The 25,688-nt window shown below is 36.4% G+C and overlaps 1 protein-coding gene and 1 long non-coding RNA gene across 4 annotated transcripts in view; one reads left to right on the top strand and one right to left on the bottom strand.

Moving 5' to 3' along the window:
- Nucleotides 1–15,786, bottom strand: part of LOC124163321 (cyclin-dependent kinase 14) — a 32,472-nt gene extending 16,686 nt beyond the window's left edge. The window contains exons 1-4 of one of the 2 annotated variants that reach the window (XM_046540137.1): nt 15,602–15,786; nt 4,732–4,821; nt 3,082–3,231; nt 2,236–2,576 (exon numbers count right to left, since the gene is read on the bottom strand). In XM_046540137.1, coding sequence (XP_046396093.1) covers nt 2,236–2,576; nt 3,082–3,231; nt 4,732–4,821; nt 15,602–15,656 — 636 coding nt within the window. In that variant the 5' untranslated portion in view covers nt 15,657–15,786. The remainder of the gene's footprint in view (nt 1–2,235; nt 2,577–3,081; nt 3,232–4,731; nt 4,822–15,601) is intronic. The other variant, XM_046540138.1, reaches the window with a different exon arrangement.
- A 98-nt stretch (nt 15,787–15,884) lies between these two features.
- LOC124163322 lies at nt 15,885–16,912 on the top strand. 2 transcript variants are annotated; one of them, XR_006865749.1, is made up of 3 exons: nt 15,885–16,046; nt 16,199–16,315; nt 16,426–16,912. It is a non-coding gene; the product is annotated as an uncharacterized LOC124163322 (long non-coding RNA). The 2 variants fall into 2 exon arrangements; XR_006865748.1 differs by lacking the exon at nt 16,426–16,912 and having other exon boundaries at nt 15,886–16,046; nt 16,199–16,376.
- The last annotated feature ends 8,776 nt before the right edge of the window (nt 16,913–25,688 follow it).

The following is a 25,688-nucleotide window of genomic DNA, read 5'->3' as shown; positions in this document are numbered from 1 at the left end:
CAAGGGTGTTTGAACATTGGGTAGATAGGGATGCGTTCCTGGTAGCATAGGTGTTGGGTATCGAATTTCCTCCAAACCATATACATATATTCTCATAAATAGCCTTAGAAAACCATAATTATATACATTTTTATAGTTTAAAACATCTTTAAAGATAGTAGGCACATATTTAAAGACTTTTATTCACGTTAAAAAAAATTCGTACATGCTTTTGAAATTCCCTCCTGCTGTGCGGGTGGGCTGCTATCTCAGGGGTTCGTAATGCACTGCCGGCAGTTGACGATTTTTCAAACCAGTCTAAAAACAATTATTGTGTCACCCAGGCCCTTTCGTCGCTCATCAAAATGACAGGCAAATGCTACTTTGAATGCCATTTCATAGCTAGCGGAGTTTATGAATGATAAATCATTTTAATTTGAAGTCCTCCGAGGCAATAGCAGCTACGTGAAACAGTCTTTAAATGCCTTGAAACCTGACCCAGGTTTTCCTTCCCTGAAAATGAATGAATGAGATTGCATTCTTTTCCAAAACAATATCATCTCGTCAACACTAAAAACTAGTTGGGGGGGAAAGGAGCCACCTTCAATCACAGCTTGGAGTTTAGCAGAAAATGTTGCGGTGACTGCACTATCAACACTTGCAGATTCACTTGATATTGCCGTACTGAAAATACCTGCTTGCCGTTTAAAATTCTGGAACCAACCAGAGCTTTCAATAATTGTCTCAGAGCGATTACCACCATCTTTTTGTGCAGATTCACAATGAACTTTCCGTATGTCTTGACCGCTTGGTTGAAGTTGATACGGCTGAGGTTAGTGATGTTTTAACTATCTCTTTATTCAGAAAAGGCATCGTGAGTTTAAACTTCCGTGCAAATCGCTTTGACGCTCTCCATTTTCAAAGCGATTGACCGCTTTCAATTTCTCTTCTTGGTTTATGGTTTTTCTTGATAACTTCTTGATTTTTCTACCCGCATTCCTATTTTTTTATTGGTTTTTACTCTGTAAGGCTCAATTGAAATCACCTTCTACGGCTGCACAGTATTCCTGAGACGCAGAGGGCCTAAGACTGTTGGGAGGGAATGAAGCCATTGTGTTTAAGACTCTATAGCGGACCCTTTTATGTGTTGATGCTTTTCATACGCAACTCGGCCACCGCACCATTTCTCCCCCGTGAATACTGATGACCTTGAAGGCTTTAGCGTAGACCCTCTAGCAGCAAGTCAATTGCCCGATGACCTATGACGGCAAAAATTATGTCTCATACCGTATTGATTAAAAAAACTCATTTCCACCAGCTCCACGCTTAATTGATGATCTAAATTAATTATTGTCATTCTGTTAAGGAGACGAGATAAATTACTTCGGTAGGCCAGCTATATGGACCCAATGACGAGGAAACAATGCACAGCAATGGATTTTGATCAATATATAAACAAAAAAGAAGATTTGAGGTAAGCAATACTATTAATATGCGTAAAATGATAGCAATTTCGTGCGTACTTAGCACAAGTTCACATTGCATCATGAGAGCACTTAAGTTTTCTGATAAGGCTACACTGCGATGCGATGTTTCCCTAGGGAACGAATTTGCGCTATATCGAAATTGTGCTATGCGAGGCAAGGGTGTATAGGAGATTCTCGTTATTACAAAGTTGACGGGTCCGAAAAACCAGAGGTTCGTAATAACGCAGTTGGTACTCACGTTTCTTTTAGGAATCATCGCAAAAAAAATACTTGGTCAAAATTTCTTTTCTCTTCAATCTCCCTTACTTGTAGCTGCACTGCTGAATAGCTTCAGAGTCATGTGTATACTCCATACGATTAAATTATGCGCAAATGTACAAAAACAAGCACATTGGTTTGGTTTTATCAATAGAAGAATGCAGCAGAACACAATTGAGGGTTGACACCTTTCTGGCCTTGGTGCCGGTCTTGGATTAAATTTAAAAAAATTTGTTTAGTTATTTATATCTAAGATTAGATAAAACTAATATCGACGATTACTGAGATTGCAATTTCAGACCATGTCTTGCAGAAAAAAAATTAAGTGATACTTACCAGGACCCCCTCTCTTCCCCACATTAGATTAGGTGAGAATTGCCTAGACCCCCTCCCTCCCAAAACGTAATGAACGGAAACCCCCTAAAATGGAAACCATAGTTACGAGCTACCTTTGCCAATACCTTGGCAGATGATAAACCTTTGTAGCAGGCTTGACTTAATATCAACTGACCCCGAACGCTGAGTATCTCTTGGTCCTCCTAGCCCCATGTCTGTGGTATCGGTGGTGATGACCACCTAAGCAGTTCCTCGCACCACCACCAGCACCAGCCTCATCTCCATCACCCTCGGCCTCCCCCTCTTCCTCAGCACCACTACCTCCCCTGTCCAGCAGGAAAGCTTCTGACTTAGGTCGCGGAGGCTTTCGAGGCCGCATCACCACCCTGGCTGTCTCCTCCCGAACCTCATCGTCCAGTAGCTTGGAATCACTAGAAACTGAGAGCTGCCGCTGAACAATTCGCTCCACGCCACCCCCATCTTGATGCTGGTGGAACTGATGACTAGAGACCCATTCTGCAGGTAAAAATGAATATCATTGAAGCAATTAGGATAATGCCAAAATCAACTGATCTCAATGGCCCTTAATGGGGGATGATGTCCAAAACACCTTTATAACATCTCCTATGAAACTAATCTTGTGCCATCCCTTGTCCATCTTCCCTTAACACCTTTTAAATGCAAAATTTTGCTATGTCCTTGCTTGTTACATTGAAGCTCTAGTGTAATTAATTTTTTAGCACTCTCCTCTAAAAATAATAGTTTTTCCATGAATAAATCAGTCATTTTTGAGAGTCACATACATATAAGTATTTTGGACATAAATTCTAAAAATTAGGACCTAACCAATCATTGTTTCTTGTAGTTAGTGAAAAAAAGGTTGGAACAGTGATCTTGAAACTAAACTTCATCTTATTTAACCAGAAATGACAATTTCTTCAAGACAAGAAATCTTCAATATTAGCTATACTACCTAACTTTCAAAAACAAATGAAATTAATGCAAAGGAAATTTTGCTCACCCCTGCCACATTCTCCATAGCGTAGATCTTTGTCAACAGGAATGTTGCCATTCGGCTCCAGCCGATCAAGGAACTCGTCTGAATAACCATTGTATGGCACTTTGTAGACATGGGTGGCTGAGGTTTCCTCACTCTCTTCCTTGGAAATAGCTAGAGAAAGAAAAGGTATAACTTAGACTATTTACATAGATCACAGCCTAAGCACGAAAATAAGTAAAAATATATGAGAAAGGAGATTGCTGTAGTGCGTGTTGAACTTCTTCATTTCTGGTTGCTACCGCATAGGTTGCTGTCGTCATCTCCACAGCAATCTACACTGTAGTAACCGGAGATGAAGAAGTTCAGTAGGAATATATTTTTTATTTGCAAATGATAGTTATTCTCCATCATTAGAAAGGATTATTTAATGTATAACAAACATACAAAAAAACAACAACTACAACATAGAAAACATAATTTGATTGCGCCATAATAGGTTTTCATGTTTAAATGATATAAGCTGTGCTTCTAAAAGCCAATAATTGAGTTAACTTGATTTTGAGTTCATTTGTGGACATACGGTAACGACCTTTAGCACACGGCATCAAATATGGCATGTAGTATTTGTCATCCACAAATAGTTTATTTATGATGCAAAAACGCTCAATCAGGTTAATTTCATTTGCAAGTGCAAAATGCAAAGGATAACTGCAAGCCTTTTTTCTCTACCTTAGGTATTATGACTCTGCGTACCCTTTCCATCTTACACATTTACACCCTTTACATATTGGTGTCCATGCAATGCAAAAGAAAATTTCAGCCAATTTGTGAAAATGTCAAATTTTCATGCACATAATACCAGGAACACGGATGATGTACCTTGCAGTAGACTTACAAAAGAAGTAATTCCTTTGATATTTCAAAAATTCATCTCTTCAATAGATAGTCCCCAAAGGCTAAGAATGTAAGAGTGCCTAAATTTAAATCAGTTATACGTATGTACGTAACTAGCATACTCAAAAAGCTTTTAACTCTTCAACTGAATTTCTTACAGGAGGTGACACTGTTATATAACAATTGATGTTATTCAATAATTTATCTCATTGTGTATTTATTAAATATTTCATCTATTTCTGAAGGTCTCGGGTATACCCAATGAACTTTTCACTGTCCTTAACATGTGTATTTTTCAAATGTATATTGATGTATTTTATGACAAGGACAATTGCAAATTCAATTCCTTTAATGCCAAAAAAAATTATAACTATTATCTCCCATGAAAATTTACCAACTACCTGCAACAGAAGAGACATTTTGTGATCACCATGTCACTGACTTTGACACTATGACTGTTATCAGAACTCTTGGAAAATTGATGCTGATTCTGTTTCAATTGGTGATAACCTCCAGATGTCTCTTGTATTGGAAGTGTTCTGTACATTGCCACATAAGATTACTGTCCTTTATCATCACGTGAACTTGAAATCAATTTAACTCGATTATTGGCATTATTGAAAACACTCAACGAATCTTGATCTTGTGTAATATGATGCTCTCTCTGTCACAAATCCTCCCAAAAAATTTTATTAGACGACAGAAATCTAAAAATTAAACCACAATTTAAACCAATATCACTTGCAATACAACTTTAAAAGCTTTTCACATACTTACCCAAGCGACCAAAACTATGACTCAGTCTTTTCTTGAGCTTTTGCACACGGCTTAGTGCACCCCCTTTCTTCTCCCGCATTGCAACAACTCCTGCAAAATAAAAATAAATTAAATAAATATGTAATAGCAACCAAGGGCAGATCAAATATTTTTTTCTGGGGGGGGGGGGGCGGAGGAGGGGGACAAGGGTCTGACAGGCTAACGTTCTTCTCATATTTGAAATTAAAAACGACATGGAGCAATTATTTGCAGTAGATCTCGAACGACGACTCGTGTGGGATTCGAACCGGGTACGACCAGGTCCACGACCATCGGCATCGCCTCTCCCTACTCGCCGCCACGTAAGTTTTATACCCAAGCATTCCACCTCCGTGCGAGCCAGCCTCAATATCAAGAACAATAAATCTGAGTTTAGTAACTCCCAAAGAGCATTTGATTCGCTCTCCCTTCGGAACCTTATCCCTAGTAGGCAGCAGTCGTCGTCCCGTCGCGACATATTGAGCAAAATATTCCCATTGTTTAAATATGAAAGTCATTACAGAAGTTGATGCGTAGTTTTCCGCGGCGTTGTCTAGATGATGTCTCCATGTTTCTGGGTTTCGCCGCATGGATTTTCTTTGTGACGACTTAAATAAGTCACCAAAAATTGAATCCCGACATCGACCTGAAGACGCCGGTTGGAATACCGGAGAAACTTTCGTCACAAAGAAAATCCAGAAACATGGAGACAGAAAGTCATTACAGTATTTACCCGTAGAAGCCGCTCACCTTTTTTGCCAGTGAAAAAATGGGGTTGCGCGGCTTACACAAATACTCCAAATTTTAATGTAAGCCACATTCCATTTTCCCTCAAATTTTTATCGCTTAATTCCCCAGAGTTTAGCATTGAAACTAAGAAACCTTCGCAGGAATTACATTTCTAACATTATTTATCACGGAAACGTAAATTTATCCTTTTAGCAAGAATCACGAGTTCCTATATTAGACTGCACCAAAAAAGCTTTTAGGAAGTTTTTTTTCCTCACGAGCCGGTTCAAAAATGGGGGTGCATGGGATACATGAGGGCGTGGCTTACACGAGTAAATACAGTAATGTGAAAATATTAATAAGTTACATATATAATAACGACAGTTTTCAAGCCCCCTTCCCACTTGGACGATGGTTTTTTTTGAGTGCTGACTAGCAAACGACCAATGACCGCCCAATCTGTCTTCTTGATTTGGGCTTACAGCTTAAATGAGGCTCTGTAATACACAGAACAAATTGAACGTAATAATAACTGTATTAAAAATCTTGTCTATTTTTTAAGTGTGTGGGGGGCACATGCCCTCACGCCTCCCCCTCTAAGTAATAATAATAGTAATTATATAGTATTTATTTCTGTATGGTCTAGAGACATTGGAAAGCGTCAATTAAAACAAACTCATTACAAATTAGAGGGAAACATAAATAATAAATTACATGAGAACACACAAAACTAACACATAACATACGTACATTCCTAATATTTAAGATATTCATCAATGCTATATAAGATCGTGAAGGAGAAAATATTTAATTGCCTTTTAAATTTCGCTAATTCTGAGATAATTTTACGTTAAGGAGGCAAATGATTATAAATTTGAGCACAGGTAAAATGTGGCCCATTTTTGCTGAACATCCCTTTTGTCTCGCGTGTCATAAGAGTGGAAGGAGCTATTTCGACGAAATAAACAGGGTGGGGTTAAAATACCTAAGGATTTGAAAAATGGTCTGCCATGTTCTCTAATTGAAATTCCTGCGATTGCTTTTACAGCTTGTTTTTGCAGAGAGAAAAGCTTGCTAGCCTGGGGAGAATTACCCTAGACAATAATACCATATGTAAGCAAGAACTGAAATTTAGCAAAATTCAATAATTTTAAGTATTCGTATGAGATAACAGAAGAGAGTCTTCTAATCATAAAATGTCCAGTTGCCACTCTACTGGCAAGCTTGTCTATGTGTTCCTTCCTAGAGATATTCTCACTTATGGTGAATCCTAAAAAATTAAAGGTTTCTAAGTGCTTTATACTAAGTCCATTTAGAGTAAGTAAAGTACTATACGTTGGTTGGGACTTTTTCGTACGGAAAAATAAATATGTTGTTTTGGTATTATTTAGCTGTAGATTGTTAGTGGAACACCAATGCTTCAAGTCATCAACTCAGGATAAGTCCATCTATGATATCAACTAATACTACCAAGTGTGGCACAGAATGTACGTTCTGAAAATTCAGGCAGGAAGAGCACCTAATAAGTACCAAGCATAGATCATGAGAAAACAATTTCCACGTTGAAAACCAAATAATTCAGCAGATTAAGAACAAAACATTCGAATCTATAACGGATATTATAGGTGGAAATGACATTGGTAATGAATAAAAAATAAATGGAAGTAATATGCGACTTGTAGCACAATGATAAGCATTCAAAATAAGCCGATGTCAACATGCCCTCAGGAATAATATGTAATATAATACATATATATAATGGCAAGAAAGTGCCACAGATGGAACTTAGCATTTGGGGAGCTTCATGGAAAAAGATGGCATTCAATTGACAGCCGCAAATGTTTAATTTAAGAAATTGTAACTTAATGAACAATAAAAACTTTCCAATATTAAAATATTTTCAGCAACGAAAAGGCAAATAAAAGTACTGCCTATTGTTTAAAGACACACAAGCCCTCGATCATAAAAAATTGAAAAAGTCTAGCGCTTCCTTAGCAAACAATGTGAGTCAGTTTTCACAGATTTTCCACAAAATCCAATGCTCAACTATGGAGAATTGTTTGATGGCCAAGTCAGCAGTTGAAACATCAGAAAGGGAAGAGCATTACATGTAGTCAAAAGACTGCAGTGAATTTACTTATGTCAGGCTAAACTCAATCTTTCTGGGGTGGGGGTCACTAATTTCTGTAGCACTTGGAGGGTATATAACAAAATAGTAACATTTTAAAACCATGATAACAATTATCATTTATCCTATTTTTCCACACAACTCAAAAGGGCATGCCATCTCCCACTTCGACAACACTTCAAACAGGTACTGCTACATAATTCAATAATGAAATGGTAATTAAGTCAGATTTTGCTTCACGAAAAAGAACTTTTCATGCGAATGACCACTCCCATTAAAAACTAGGTACTAAGACAGCAAGGGAAATTTTCACTCATCATTCTATTGTGGTAAAAATTATTTTTCAAGAAGTGCAAGAGTTGAGTGGTTTTCAAATATTGGTACAATCATCAATGGTAACATACTTCATCAATGGTAGCAATATACGTAGGAGAAATTTGATATCTACTAATATTTCTTTGTAATCTGCAAATACACACAACGGCTAATGATAACACATAGCTGTCATGAAACTGCATATAATAGCTATGTTGATGCTGATGAATGCCTACTTTATACAGTAGTTACATCCTAAATGACAATCAATCATTTAGGGTGTAACTGCTGTATAAAGTTGGCCCAAAGTTATAAAAACCCATAACACAGCACAAAACTCTAACTCCAGGTGCAACTAGAGAAAATTTGTTTTCTTCAACAAGATAGCATAATAGCAAGATAGGGAATCCAGAATTTCCCACGTAAACTTCATTTAGGGTTTTCCTGAGAAATTTTACACTTCGCGGTTTTTTATTCTCCTCATCATCCTGCCCCCCGGGAAAAAATTTCAGAACATTTCCCCCATAAAAATTAATAGTCCAGTCAATCCAGCTTTGCAACTCCTATTTCTTTTCGCCCTTATTGCCCACTAGGGTAACTCGTTACCCCAGGTTTAGAAAAAGTAAAATTAAAGGTCTAAAACATTTGAAATTGATACAAGTAACTACATCTGCCAGTAGTAGACAAGGGTGACTCATGATCCCATTACATAGGAACCCAAAAAAATGCGAGGGGGCGCTTCGAGTGTTCCATTTATCGATGTGGGGTAACTAATCACCCCAGTGTGGCCATGAACATGGCTTGAGTCAGATCTATTCTTTTGTTACTTGTTTTTGGTGTCAAACGACAAAATAAAGGTGAGTTTTAATATCCTAGGGAAAAATTTTTTTCTCAATTTTAGTCGTCGTGAAATCACATCTGTCCATGTGAAACAATTCGGTTTCATTTTTGCATGATAATGTTCATTGAATAAAGCTAGTGTACATACAAAAAAGTTGGATAACACATGGATTCTAGGTTATGATACTATATGTTCGTTGTTTTGTCATCTTTTCCCCTGTGAGAATCCATACGTGCCTACTAAATATATATACAAGTGCCTAGCAAGAATGTATAAGGATAGAAAAATACGGGTTGGATGCTCGTCCTCTAGAAGGCCCGCTTGCATGGAACATCTGTTGCCTCTGTAAACGCCGTGTGCTGGTCAATGAATTTGTTTTTTTCCAAATATCACGTAAATAATATTTTTTCCTTCTATATATGTAAATATGTATTTAGAAGCCAACAAAAGCCCATAAAAGCAAATTTTATGACGCTTGATAATTTCGAATTTTCCCAGCAGTAATTCTGCAAAATAAATATGTATACTTTCTTCAAGATTGGTGGATATGTACTGCTATTTTGTTATAGTAATGCTATATCTTGTGCATACAGCCCTAAAATATTAGGACCATAACATTGAAAAATAGTGGAGCAGTGAAATTCATTTGTGGAATGATGAAGAACTGTTCAACATGAAGCACCCGGTTAGTCCTAAAATAGCCAAATGTTTTGTACCACTAGGTTTTTTCAGCATGGGGTAACGATGGGGCCGCGACGCGGCCAATAAGTGTTCAACAAAGCCAATTAAAATGAACTTTTGTTCATGGTCAAAGATTGTGTCAACAAGCATTAGTTACAGAGCATCGATTGAAGCTTCCACCCTGGGGGTGGAAATTATTTTTTTCCGCAAGAATCCCTGGAAATCAATGGAGGACAAATTTTTAACCAAAAAATGTAGAATGAAGTTTTTTTGTTAAATCTATACTTTCCTAGTAGTTCATGATTGAAAAATTAATATTTTTATAGAAAAAAAACATTTCCCACAGTGTTTTTCATGAATAATTAAAAAAACTATGCATAGTAGAAAAAAGTTACACAAAACAAATATGTAGCTTATGAAACAACAAAGACAACAGATTTATATGAAACTATCAAAGTAAGACATGAAGTAAGACATGGTTGGTGGAAGGGAACTCTTTTTGTTGAACACTTGCATCGATGTATTCCAACTCAAGTAATGAGTAATGGAAAGAATATTGCTTTCACAGTTATTATGACCTTTGGTATTATGGTATGGTATTATGTCTTTCATACTGCTTGAATAGCCCCTTTGAATGAGCACTCATAGAAGAATGAATATGAGGAGATAACTTTTAAGTGAAATGAATTGCATATAAGATATGTTAAAAGAGTCCGTTAAGTAATGTGCCTAAGCTTTTAGTTCATAATTTGCATCATCACTTTTTAAAAAAAGGAGGATCAAGGAGAAGTGATGGATTTATAGAATAGCAAATTAAAATGGGAAAAACAAACAAGAACTCATCCACAGGTGTATGCATAGCACTTTAGGTGATATGCAGGAGGAGATAAGATAAGGAAAGATAAAAGTAGACCTTCACAAGTGCCATTCTTTATGAGGCTCAGCCTGGAAGAATTGAAAAGTTTAAGTTTATTCTCAAGATTTCAGGAACAGCCAAGATTAATAAGAGGTTATAATATAAAAGGCAATTAAATGACAGCAAATAACTAAAGAGGTAACATTAGCCACATAATAAGATAGATATGTATTTATAAAGCAATTACTTTCTGTACTTAAAAATCAAAATCTTCTCAGGATAATAAAACAAAAATATAATGCAGTATTTTAAAAACTACTATCTGCTAGTATAAAAATAATGCCAAAAAGCTCAATTTGTTTGTTTGTCCTAAATTTTTCCACAGTGGAAAAAAACTACACAAGCATTAACTTTCTTGCAATATTAAATATATAAAGAGATTATTCTAACAATACACAATAAAAATAGTATGATAGAAAATTAAATGAAATACACAATCACCTTTTTGCGAAAATCATATGACACTGATCATAAGGTCTCGGTTGAAAGACTATGGACAGCTAATTCTAAATAGAGGTAACACTAAAACAGTACAATGCAAGAAATGAGGCAGGAATATCATTTTGAAAATTGGATTACACTAGATATCCATAAGAAAATCTGGAAACAGCAGTGGAGAAAAAAGTTGATTTTTAGGAACAAAAGCTCAATATTCATAAGTAACTCCTATTAACCACTTAAACAGCTTGGAAGTTATTATGATGGTACTAAATAATGAGAACATAAGAAAATCTTTCAGTGAAATGAGTAGCACTTCTACCTCATCATCTTTACATTGTCACTATAAATTACAAAAGATCGCCTACAATCCATATAGAAGACAATTAAATTAACATTGAAACCAATCATATTTTTTAAACAACATCCAATTATAGATATGTACTATGTAGAGCATAAAAATCTGGGTTAGCAGGTTAAAATCATCAAGCAGGAATCCCATGGGTTAAAATATTTTCATAAGTTTTAAATGAAATATCTTTCAATATATAGTAGGAATTTATTTCATTTTTTGGATTAGGTGCATGTTTCCTTAATTTTGAATCTACCCAAGGACATTCAAGCTACACCTATGCTACCTCCTCTATTGGAAAAAAAATGCTGGATGGAAATAAGATTGGCTATGACTTACAACCAAAGCAGTCAGGAGAGAAATGGCGAAACAAAAATTCCTGAATTAATATTTTAAATAGTATTTTGGTATACTGTAAACTTTTCCTATACCTTTCCACCAATCTGGTATTCCTGATAATCAGGCAATTTCACCATCGCATATGTGTCGGATTGCCGAGTTTACACCGCATATCATTATTTTAAAAATGACTAGCTTTCAAGTGAATCATAAGTATTTATTCCACAGTGCTTTAAAGCTATTTCATCATGGAAAAAGTATACATGTAGGTTGATGACCAAGTTTAACTTCATCGTTGATAAAGGATCAGGAGGCTCCTCGTAATGTCAACATAACTTTTTTTTAATTGGGCAGCATACTTAGCAGCAGCAGCTTCACAAAAGACCCTGATTTGTTCCCCACACTAACCACTCGTTACCAACATTTGTTAAAAAAAGTATGATCAGGGCTTTTCCTATGCGTGTAACAAGGAATAATAGCCTCTACCTCAGACCCGCTGTAGGATTACAATAAAGAAAATCCTTGAGCCATCTAAATTCCTCAATCCTAATAATGTAAAAAGAAGCAAGTCAATGACAAATTTCTGAAATACACTTGAAAGACCACGTTCAAGTTGGCAAATGTTAAAACCGTAAAAAAGAAGCAAGCCAAGGCCCAAGGATTCGCATCTCATAAATTAAGGATGTAACTGCAGACATCAATTTTAAATAAATACATTAAAACAGGGAAGAGATAAGACTTCAATAGAATTTCTAATGCAGGATCATCAAAAGTACTTGGTAATAGTTTTAAATATTTATGAGAATGCATTAAAACATTAAGCTGTATAAATTTTAGACAAAGTAATTGCATTCAATTAATATTTACAACAGAAACCTTTGTGTAATGTTCTTGGAATGACATGGTGAAACAATTCATTTATAGAAATCGGGTATTAACTTTATACATTTCTAGCATTCACCATGAAATTATTCTTAGAAGTAAAACACCACAAAGTCATGAAATGTAATATGCTCGATGCAGGTAGTAGGTCACTAGAAAACCGATGAACTAAAACTACACTAATTTTATTCAAAGGTTGGCAAATGAAACAACCATTAATGAATATTTATGAGAGTGAAAGAATATAAATGCCTATGACCTACTAGTGCAAATAATAAATTTACTCAAATATTCATGAGAAAGAATCGAAGACATATAATCTGTAATCTGTCACAGCTAAAATTACTTCCTCAAATATCGCAATTTAAAATGGTAAATATTGAAATGAAGTTTGAAATAATTAGAAAAGACTGGAAAAAAAAGGTTCTATTCCTACCAAGAAGACTCGAAATCATTTTTCAGACCATTTTTGAGAGGCCACATGAACAAGAACTTGATTAACCACCCAGTCCATGTTTTTCCAATCTGTATCAAAGCAATTGCAGCTTTATTCAGGGGATTTGCCATTTTACATTACAGAATTCCAATTTATCCTCTGATACATACCAGAATTAGCATTTAAATGCCTCATTGACACAAAAAGTATTTACTTTTCTAGCTATTATCATGGGGCAGCTGCCTCCTACTGAAATCACCTGTTGCAGAATCACTAAATCCGAATTCATTCATCGCCTGATGATGCAACCTGCAAAGGCTGCTAAAGCTCGCGTCACAAAGCACAATACGCAGCTGCTCCCGAAAGCCAATGACAACAATGCATCTCGCTACGAAAGCCTACATTCCAAACTCACGGGACAGGGCCAGAGATGAAGCTATAGCTATCGAAAGGGAGATTTTACAGATAGCTCATTGGTCTCTTCATCATCTTCTTCAGGGACTTTACTTTCCAAATCAAATCAGTTCACTAAAATTAAGCCCCATACTTTAGAATTAGGTGCACGAAGACAATGAATGGATGCTAAGTGACATTTCATCATTTCACCACATTTGATTCTTTCTCTCAGGTCTTGGATCAGATCATCTTAAATTCGCTGGATAATCTTGCCCTCACTGGGTCATTTGCTGAGACCCAGAGACCTTGAATAGGCTATCTGGACCCAAGAACCATGTTGAGCCAGATGCACGTAACAAAATGTACAGTGATGCATGCATCGTCATGTCATTTGGTGTTTATCAGCAGCCAGACTCCTATAAGACCTTAGCCTCCAAAGTGCTTCAATACAAGCTGTTTGATACATTTATAAAATATATATATATAACTTTTGTTGAGTTATTCACATGTTTTACCAATGCAACAGCGAGGTGTCACCAGTATAGCATGTTGGCGGGTATTATTGCTGTGTTCTCATTGTTATAATGAATAACTCTGTTCCTCTTCACTGCTAATTAGCGGCAATATTTCTCTGTAATTCATGTAGCAGGTGTAACTTTGTGGAAATCCTTAATCGTAGGAATAGATGAAATAAAAACTTGGCTATTTCCACACTGTATTTTATTGTTACCGACCATGGTTTCGTTACATCATTGTAATAATGTTATGCTGTAAGAAAACCATGGTCGGTCACAAAAGAATACCATGTGGAAATAGCAAAGTTTTTATCTCGTCTATTCCTACAACATTTCTCTGCAGTATCAGGATAATCAAATTATTAATCATGCTTGTATACCTTCATTACAAATATACAACTAAAATTAAATAAGGTATTCTATGGCTCACTGGAAACTTGAGAAACATGACAGACATAAAAATTTTATGTATGCATACTTGAGCTAGACAAGTATTACAATATTAACGTCCAATCATGAGTCCAATCAAATATGAATACTAATTGTGTCCAAAAATCATTATGGTAATAATAAATGGAGTAACATTTATTAGGCCACACTAAATACAACAATTAACAATTATGTTGATGAATGACTACCCCTACGTCTCAGTTTCATCCGAACTAAAGAAGATGTTTCTCAGGTAAGCTCCACAGGGAACCACTGTCGAATTATTACTAAAAGTCCTAAACATTTCCAATCACCACTGTATGTAAATACCGCGATTACTACATGAGAGTCAACTCCTGATTGTGCCATATCTTAAACATTTGATAAGCAACGAAAAGTGAGACACTTTTCGTCTAATGATTAACTTACTATTTACATAAGCAAGTTTCTAATGAGCAGTATTCTCAATCCCAACTTGAGAAGGTGGCACAGCAATATTTACGTTTTCCGTTCAATTCAAAGAATCTGGCATCAACAAAATCACAGCGTTATGGAATACAAACTTGTAAATTCATCCTGATACGTAACGGCATACAGGAAGAAACACGCAAAAGAACAAAATTATGACTCACATACGTGCATCGCATTCATGGTGTGAGTTAATTACAACATATTGGCGAAATATGAAGTCATCTGCGACAACGTCACCATTTAAATAATGATCTGCCCTTAACATGTGATACAGATAATAATGGAGAGTTCGAAACTACTAGGGATCCGAAAAACCTTACGAAGGCAATAGGGTTGGTGTTTTTTATTGAGTAAGTATGTAAAACGTAAAACGAAGTTATTGATGATAGGAAAATTGAAAAACGTGGACTTAAGTCAAATGTCATGTAAGTACACACCTAAGAATCATTTCAAAAGACTGCAAATAAGTAGATGTCAAAGCAGAAATTAGAATGCAAAATAACACGACATTCTAGTTTATGATTAATTTCCGAGCCCGTTTCGTACGGAGGAAGATGAACCTCTAGCCACCGTTTAATGTGTATCCAAAGAAAATCAAAGTAATGCACAGGCGAAATCTAATAATAAGATTCAAAAATAATTACAAGAATATTTCATTCAATCACACTAATGTTTATGTCAATACAGATCACGATTTTCTTCATTCCGAACTTAATAATGCGAGTGCAATGAAAATAAAACTTCAAATTATTTAAAACATTATATTTTACGCTAGCAAGCACAGACGATAAAAGGGTAATAACGTACTCCAACATACAAGTCGGAATGTCAACGAAAACAAACACAAGATGTAGCATGGCGGGGATACCTTCTAAGAGGGATGATACGTACTACAAACAACACTTGGGTAAAAAAATAACTAACAGTACACCCGATATTTTGATGAAAGGTGAAGTAAATTGCACAATTAATAGTATCACTCACCGTCTTTACCTTTCGAAGTAGAATTGCTGGAATTCTTGTCGACTTGAAAGTACATAATTCACAGTATCTACCTAATAATAAAGGAATATATCACCCTCACCCTTACAAAGAATCATAGTATCACCATAAAAAATACCTAGCAAAACCTCAACATTTCAATACGTCCACACACTGCACAATTAACATAAAAATTATGAATACTTGCTGCATGAACTCATAGAGAGCGTCACTATTGCGAGAGGTGGTCGGCAAACAGCGGAAACACGAAAAACATGCGTGAACCATGGTGAACCGCGTAAACTCGAAGTAGACCATTGAGTTCGCAGGTACTGATGAACAAATACAGCTGCAAAATGAGTGTTTGTATAGATTTAATTTGCTGCTAAATGATTCGCAGAAATTTATTCCTGGTTATCGTGATGACGTAGGAGCCGCGACATAAGTGGTAATTCATTCATAGCTGTACAAATAAATGTAATTTAAGAGAGGAACATTGGATGCTTGCATTACATTTGAGTTACACGTTTATAAATTTTAATCTCATGGTAATGCACTTGTATGATTGTTTTTCATTTTTTTCTATCTTCTTGTATACAGTAGTAGGACATAAATGTCTTTCCTGCAGCTCGATAAGGACCAAGTGCGGGATAGCCAGGAATTTCCTTTGAGGAAGGTGTATCCAGCAGATTATTTTTTGCCTTGAACCAACTAATGGTAATGTGCTAAAAACTGTATGAAACCTATGCATTCAAGTATAATGAAAAGAAAAACCAAACGTTTAAATGAATTTTATTCTTAGATATCACTTAAAATGCTTTTTTCAGTCTAATATAAACAAAGTTTCCAGGGGTGGGCCCCTATTTCATTGGGGGATATTCCGGGCTGGTCCTAAACCCCCAGCAGGATTGCTGACTCCCCAACAGAAAACTAATCCCATGACTAACTGTGTCTCAGCCTCTGAAATGTTCACTCAAGTGGCTGCGTTCTGTCGAAGCCTTTTTTTGACTACTGTACAAGTCTCTACACATGACTTCAAGAACTGCAAACAGAAATTGCAGCTATCAGAAAAATTAAACAATCTTCTCATTCCACATCTGCTAATAAACTATCCTGTCAGAATGCAATGAAATATTGCCCATAGATTATTGTTGATTTTAAAGTTCCATGATGTGGGAAAAGATATCAGCTTACCAACTATTTGATGCCAAAGGTGAAGTTAACTGTATCTTTACTCAGCAATGAATTCATTTACTTTTTAATCAACATCATTTGCATATGTAAATTCCTAATAGTTTACAACCATACTTTGCAACCAATCTCTTCAGCTCAATATTTATCAGTTAATGAGAATCAAAATGTATGTGTAATTATAGTTAAATACCGCCATGCATGGAGGAATTTTGATTTTGCTTATTTTATTGATTATCCAATTTGGAAGCATTGGGCATAGCCGATAACAAGTGGGGGTGGTCTGAGTGTTCTTCAAACCCATCCTGAAATGCTCAGGAAATATGGTCTTACTACTAATGCACCCCACAAAAATATACATTTATAGTATAACCAAAACTTTTCTGGCTATTCGATTGGGGGCACACAGTATTTGGAGGGCATGGGGGGCACACAGCATTTCAGAATACTTGGTCCTGTAACCAAAGTCATATCTTGGTTAAGTTCATAACTTAAGTTCATTGACTTTGTGGCTACACTTGACATTACATGCATCTTCATCCAGACCTGCCGAAAAGAGAGTCAGAGGTCAAAAGGGGAGTGGTGAAAATCCTCTTGTACTTAGTTGCCTGCAAGCATACAGAAAATGCAGTCCTTTTGTGACTGGAACCCTTGCTGGGCTGAGTGTTTACCATTACTGCACTAGTTTAAAAGAAAAATATTGCTGTTGTTTTTGCCCATTGTTTCATTAATTATAGCAATTTTACAGCTAATTAATACTCACTTGGTATTATAGCTGTTCAGAATATACGAGATGTGCTGGCTGCTCCTTCATTTTAGGCTAAGGTATCAGCATCACCTGCTCTCTAACTGCAGTGATGCTTTACCTTGAAGGTAATGGCTGTTTGTTACCTGTAAAGTTTTAATTACAATGTTCTACCACTACAAAAAATCTGAAAAAAAGTCAATGATAAAGGACAAGTCGGTGCTCTTTCATAAATTTTACACCTGTACAATTGGAGGAATGATGATTTTTTTTCAAAATTTAAATGCTAACCAAAATTAATTGGAAATATGGAATTCATGAATTTTTATTATTATGTGTCTAATACAGATATATTTTTATGTTTAAAAATTGTTTCAATTCTTGAGTTGTCTCTTCGATGTTTGGGTTTCATTCTTAAGAATTGTGTGTCACACAATTGTGTCAGCTATCAGGGATTGTGAGGAGAGATGTAACATGTGTCGTTCAGAAAAGTTGTTCGCGCCTGCTTATTGAGTATTTTCAGTGCCCTCATCAATGCTACACTGCTAATCAGCCCACAGGTTATGGGTCCAGCATACCTATCAACCTCAAACTGATAAGTAGTAACAAGTGTTAGTCAAGAGAATAGCATTGAAAAGAAAATTCGTGCTGTCGGCGTTAAGCGAAAGAAAATGGTGGATGAACGGAAAGTGCGTGAAGACGATAATTACTTGAGGTTGAATCAACAGAATTACTATGTGTGGGGTATTCGTACACAAGTGGGACTAATGGAGAAGAACTGTTGGAATGCAGTTGACCCTGGATTCGGCAACGTGGAAGAGCTGAATGCGGAGAAAGCACGAACAATGTTAATGATGATTATCTGCAAGACATAGGTGATTGTGAATGAGCGAGAGAGGCCTGGATGACCCTTGAGGAAATCCATGCAACATTTACCCTACTTCACTCTGTCATGCTAATGAAAGAGATAGTAAAGGTGGAGAAGACTGAAAATATAAGTATGAAGGGGTATATGTTGAGAATTCAGGATATTTACAGAAAGGTGAGCAAAGGCGGAATAACCTTTACCAATAAGCAAATTGTTATGATCTTCCTAATGGGATTGCCTCTTAGCAAATATGAAGGGCTAATCCATTCAATGGAGCAGGAAGGGAGCCTTATCAATAGAGCTGTGAAAGCAAGGTTACTTGTAGAAGAAGAGGGTTCAGAGGGAAAATGATCGGAAAGAGAGGACGGACCGACAGCATTGACATTGACGAAAGGCCATCCATTCAGTAGAAATAACAGATAACAGAGGCGAGAGGAAAAACCATCACAGAGGAAATGGAAAGATGCAAAGAAGTGACATAAACGGAAATAAGGTGATAAACGTAAGTGATTGTAAGTGCTTTGAATGGGGAAAATGGGGACACGTTGCCAGAAACTGTGACAATCCTAGGTGCTTTGCTTGCGGCAACTGTGGTCATGTGGCGAGAGAGTGCTATCAAAAGAGAAAAGTGCAATCAACAGGAATCGAGGAGAAAATGAAAAAAAGAGTGAAGTGGCCACAAACCGATTCAGAGCATGTATTCTAAGGACTCCTACTTCTAACTACAGCAAATCTTTGTGGGTTGTGGACTTGGGAGCTTCAGATTACATAATGCCACATAGTGAATTTTTCAGCACCTTCAAGGAACTACGTGGGTCTATAGCTTTGGGCAAGGGGAGAGCGGACGTTAATGGAGTGGGAACTGATAACGTAAATTTGACAGAAGCGTGTGGAGGCTGGATATTGGGATTGACCAGAGTACTTTAGTGCACTGAGGACTGCGAAAATGTAGCACCAACGTCTTGGGCACCTTCATGAGGCAGCAATTAATAAGATACTTGGTATGAAGGAGGTGAAGGAAGAGGAAAAAGAGAAACGCACAGTATGCATATGAGGAAAGATGACTAGAAAAGGATTCCCAAAAGAAAGTGATAGAAAGTTGGAACATCCATTAGACATGGTACATAGTGACCTTATGGGTAAAAGCTGTCCTACTTCAAATGGCAGTACGCAGTATATATTGACTTTCACAGGTGATTTTTCAAGATATTTGAGAGTGTATTTCCTTGCCACAAAGAGTGAGTCCTTAGATAAATTTTTCAGTTTAAGGCTGAAGCTGAGAATTTTCAAGGGACCAAGCTGAAGTCCATTCAGACAAATGGTGGAGGAGACTATTGCAGTGACAGATTTGAGAGTTTCTTGCAACAGAATGGTATAGTGCACAGGAAAACTGTTCCTTATTATCCTCAGCAAAATGGAGTATCCGAGAGACAGAATAGGACACTGGCAGACATGATTCGTTGTTTGATTATTCAATCAGGAGTACCAGCAAATTTCTGGGCAGAAGCCACGAATACCGCTTGTTACATCCGTAATCTGTGTCCATCTAGAGCAGTGGTTCCCAACCGGTGTGCCGCGGCACTAAGGGATGCCGTGAGATCTTTTGAGGGTGCCGCCAAAATTTTGGGGAAAAATTGCACTAACGTCATTCTTTCTTGGCGGGATTTTTTATTAAGGCAGAATCAGTGTAAACAGTATTCTCATATCATCTAGGACTAGGTATAAGGTGTTGTTGCATGCAAACTCTCGAAATGAAACAAATAAATAAATAATAATAAAAAAGCTACGGAGATTTAAATATCTATTTCCTTATAAGGGTGCCAGGAACTTTTGAAAGGCTTTCCAAGGGTGCCTCAAACAAGAAAAGGTTGGGAACCACTGATCTAGAGCAATAGGAGACCAAAGCCCCTTCGAGCTGTAGATTGGTGAAAACTGAAAGAGGATAATTTACAGCGATTGAAAGATTTGGTTGTAGACTTGGCTAGCTGCAGAAAGTGAAGGAAAATTCGAATCTAGAGCAGAAGAATGTGTTTTCTTAGGTTATGAGCAGCATGTGAAGGGATACAGGCTTTGGCACTTGAAAAAGAAAAAGGGGTATTTGGACATAATGTGGTATTTGAGGAAAACCAGTTTCCATTTAAGGAAAATGTAAGAGACCAGATGAGAGAGGAAGCGAAGGCTCGAGTCAGAGTAGATGATCTGTATGATGAGGACTTTGAATGGAAAGTGAAGGTTTAGGAGAGAATGAGCCTGAGGAATTGAAACTGGTGGGAATAGAAAGGGAACGTGGTGAGCTAATAGAATGGGAGAATAATGAAATAGAACAAGTGGAAGTACAGCAACCTGAATTGACTCACAGACATAGCAGCAGAATCCCAAAACCAGTCCATTGTCCCTGTTGCAAAATGACAATATTCAGCAACACCCTGCCATGCTGCGAGCCCAGCAGCATGGAGCCTAACAGCATGGAAGAGGCATTTAGTGGAGGGGAAGCTGAACTTTGGCGGGCTGCTGTGATGGAGGAACTGGTACATCTCAAGAGAAAGGGTACCTATGAAATTGTGAAGAAACCCGCTGGTAAGAATGTTCTAGGTTGTAAAGGGGTTTTGAAGGTTAAGCAAAATCCATGCGGTACTGTTGAACGATGTAAAGTTTGGTTAGTAGCTCAAGATTTCTCGCAAATACCTGGTATAGATTTCAAAGAGACTTATTCCCCTCTGATTAAACGTAAAAGCATTAGATTGTTAATGGCTTTAGCAGTGGAAAATGGATGGGTTCAAGAGTATGTGGACGTTATATATCTAAACAGTCCATTGCATGAGGAAGTATACATGAAACAACTTAAATACTTTTGAGGAGGGAGGTCAAAATTATGTCTGTAAACTAAATAAGAGTATCTATGGTCTTAAACAAAGTGGGAGAGACTAGTATGAACATATTGATAAGGTACTTTGTGATCTAAAACTTAATAGACTTATAAGTGATCCATGAGTGTATCACGATGAGGAGAAGGAACTCATATTAGGAGTGTATGTATGTAGATGATTTGGCATTGTGGGGATAGAAATGTAAAGTTGACTGGGCCAAACAACAATTATCTAGTTAATTGGAAATCAGAGCATTGGGTAATATGCACCAGATGTTATCCATGCATGTTGTGAGACCTAATGATGGAGAAATTATTATAGATCAACACAATTATGTAAAGCAAATTTTTTGTGAATATGGTATGTCAGATTGCAAAAGTCGTACCCCCCTCCAAGGCCTTCCCGGTTTTCTGTGGTTCTTCCCATGAGTCGTTATTCTAAAGTTATGCTTAAGAGTCCTCCTTCCACCTTGCGTTTCAATGCATCTCTTTAGTTGTATCTTTTCTCACTGTCTCAACTCTGTACGCCCATTTCCCACCCCGTCTTCAAACATGTGAAACCCTCCCCCATCCCTTTCTCAAAAGTATAAAGGTGATCTTCATATGTAAGACAGTGTGTTGTTCCCGATGATGGCTCCGTGAGCCAAACATGCGGTATGCAATAAAATATTGTGGAAAAGTGCTATCATCTGTTATTTGAATGTTACCATTTACTATTCTCTTCGGCACATCATTAATAACATTAGGAAAAGTAAATGGCCAAGCACTGACCCCTGAGGCAGTGGCACAGCGAGGGGGGTTTTGGGGATAAACCCCCCCCCCCCTCAGAGCTCAGAGAAATTTTTAAGTTTAATCCATTTTACTTAATGGGATTGATATTACTAATAGAGTAGTGAAAGGTTTAATAAAATATCCCTCAGAAAGCCGTAAAACTTGCTATTTTGAACCATTTACCCTAAAATTTCACAATTTATTAATCTCGCACCCACTTCTTATCCTGATGGGTATTCCACACCCCCACACACCCCGGTAGTAGTTAAAGAGTTTAGGTGCAATTGCACCTAAACCTCTCCCATACTTAATTCCTAGCTGCACCCCTGCCCTGAGGTACTCCTTTTTTGACCTCTTGTGAACTAGAGAGGTAAACAACAAGCTAATACTGTATATCTCCAAAGTTAGTCCCCTTCTGAATTTAGTCCCCCCCCTCTAATTTTGAAGCTTCAGTTTTCGGAAATACTTAATAAAAAGACAAGGAATATAGTCCCCCCTCTACTTGTACAAGGGCATTTTTGGAAGGGGGAATATATATTCAGATTAATACGGTATATACTATAAGGCTTTGATAGCCATAAAGTGAATAAGAAAGAAGAATAATTATTCTATCAGCAATATTTACTTTAGCTGCCAAGTCATTCTTCCTCAGAATTTTTTGCACCACTTCCATCCCAGGCAAAAAAATATTGACGCCAAATGTAAATTTCCAATAAAAAAATCATTTTTCTTGGTCAGGATTTAAACATGAATGCTTTTCCGAAATACTGAAAGTGGACTCAAGTGCAAAGTGGCCCCCCTTCCTCCTCCCACTTCCCAATTTCAGATTTTTTCCTTGTGCGTACATGACCAGTGAAAGGTTCACGTTCCCCCCACCCCATCCCTCAAAATAACACCTGCGAGCATCAAACCCTCTCGTCTTTTGTTTTAGGTAGGCCAGAATGATTTTGTTTTTTATTTCACAGGCCAGTAATGTTCTTTAAAGTAAAGATAAACGGTCAATTTCATGTGTTTCAGTGTATTTTTCCTTATTGACTTTTGCAGTAAATGTATTGTTGAGTTCGTAATTTGTGTAGCAGCCTTTGTTCTTTCGTGCATGCCAGCCAACCATCAGCAAATAAACCCACCCCACACCCACTTTCTCTTTCTTCCCCCACTTCCCCTTTCTCCCAACCCACGACCCATCCGTCTTGGACAAACCCTCCAAATGAACCCTCCCACAGTCCCACGCACCCCAGCGGGTTCGTGTGATAATACTTGGATAGCCCCCCCTAGCTTTATTCCTCTCAATCGCCATTCCAGAGAGGACCCCACACTGGAAGCATTTAATAACTACATCAGCCTTTTCACGAAATAAAAAAAAAAATCTATTGAAATGATGGTGATAAGACAGAAAATATTGGGAGTCAACATTTATTTTCAAATCTATACAACATCATCACTTCATTACATTACAGAATTTTAATGAATACAGATTTCAATTTCAACAGTGTTTGTACAATTTTACATACTTGCTTGACAAATAAATTGTATTAAAATTACTTTATCCAAAGAATTTAGTTAAGAATTGTAACTGATGATGACCATAAACTTAAAAATAGCTAACAAAGAATCTATGGAATACTTTTACCAAACCTCTCAGTCTTGAAATAAATAAGATAATTAACAGAGGACATCAAGGCAAGAAAATCTGAAATGATGTACACAGTCACATAATTAATACCTATTATTAATTAATGAAAAAATAAAAAAGTTCTTTTACATTAATATCTCCTATCTATCAATTTGGCATATTCAATATAAAAAATAAAACTTGGTTCTTTCATTTTTTCCAAGTCGTAAAAAATATTTATTAAAAAATCAAAACATTTATTCAGTGTTATCCCTAGCTCAGAGCATTTCTAAAGCCCTAAGACAGATATTTACTCAGGGTAAAAACTTATAAAGGCATTTTTCTCTTTGCTGCACACCTTGTTCTGCTAGAAAAATTCACCCCAAAATTAATGTTTGACCTCCATTTTAAGTAAATGAAGCAATACTAATACATATAAGAATAAAAAACTGAGACTGCAAAATAGTTTCAATTTTGGAAAGTCACAAAAAAGCTTGAAATTCATGAATGTCAGGGAAATACCTTCCATTAGTAAGAGTGACATTTTGCTTAGGAATATGCTCATGGGGCCCACAAAAATCTAACATTGATAACATGTCACAACTAACCTCATGAATAAGAAAAATAATTCCAGAATACGATTCTATTACATTAATTTCAATAATATGCAATTAATCATACACGAATGATTGAAATCAACACTTTATGCAAAACACGATAGTAACTTAAGCCCTTAAATGTGTTATGTACAAGTATATTAAGGGTTCTGTACCTACTGTGAAGACTTCCATAATCAGAAAATATGGACCAGAATTTCAACTCTGTACATTATGAGCAAAACCGTAAAATCACATTTTCAACAGTAGAAAATAAGAGTAATATCCTCAGACTAGTTGATTGATATCTAGTAAGTTCCTTTACTTTTATTTGAGCAAAAAATGTTTCCAATGCAGTATTTTCCAAATGGAACTTACCAGATAGATAAAAGAAGTTGCGAAAATCTTCAGACAAAAATTACTCTATTGAATCATATAAATCAAACTACTACACAGATAAAGGCTGTGAGTATGATTCTCAAAGAAGACATAACATCAAGTAAGTATTCTCATGAATTTAAGTAAGGTGTAAATGCCTTCTCTTGATAAACCAAAACAAGACCAAGATAAGATAATTTTTTGATATCAACTGCCCTCCTACGATGTTGCATTCGAACCCATAGGAATAAATATTTACAGATGTTTTCAACACAGCTGCACGACTCCCTCTTTTGAAAGCTGGGAGAATATTTTTATTTTTCTCGAATCAACGTGAAAGTGATAATCATAAATACATAAGCCTCTGCGTAGGATATTTAAGGATGGGATCTTATCAGTCAGCAGGAAATAGAATATGATGCAAATAGAAAATGGAAAAAAACATCATTTTCTTGGAAAAAACATACATCATTTTCTTCAAAGGTTAAGCATTGCATGAGTGTAAAGACAGTTTGACATGCACAAAACAATTATCAATTGCTTCAGACGTATTATTTTGAAATAAATTATTATTTAAGACAAATAAAAAGAATTTTCAGATGCAAAAGAATATGGTAGAGGGTCTAATTTTCATAGTGAGGCCAATGGGATAAATTATTAAGGCATTTGACAAATGAGACTGAATTCAGTTAACACCTTGAACAAGGTTCTTCATTTACATTACATGATAAATATACCAGACTTCCAGACCTACTATCAACCTATACACACACGATTTTCCATGCTTCCTTTAAAAAAAAGCAGATGTATATACAATAAGTGGACATTATAATAAGGATGTTATCATTAAGATTGAGTAGAATAAGAGCATTTGATACAGTGTGATGTTCATATACAAATCCATAAAGTATTTCGCGGAGGCATATAAAGTGACACTTTGAAACTTGAAGCATCATCTAAATATGAAACCCCTAGTTTACTTCCCAGGACATTATTAAAAACAAATGCAACATCAACATTTCATCTATGCTACTCGGATATTCCCTGAAAATACACATATAGG

Source organism: Ischnura elegans, chromosome 8, assembly GCF_921293095.1.
Source record: "Ischnura elegans chromosome 8, ioIscEleg1.1, whole genome shotgun sequence".
Classification (NCBI taxonomy): Eukaryota; Metazoa; Arthropoda; class Insecta; order Odonata; family Coenagrionidae; genus Ischnura; species Ischnura elegans.
This window is presented reverse-complemented; position numbering and strand designations above follow the sequence as displayed.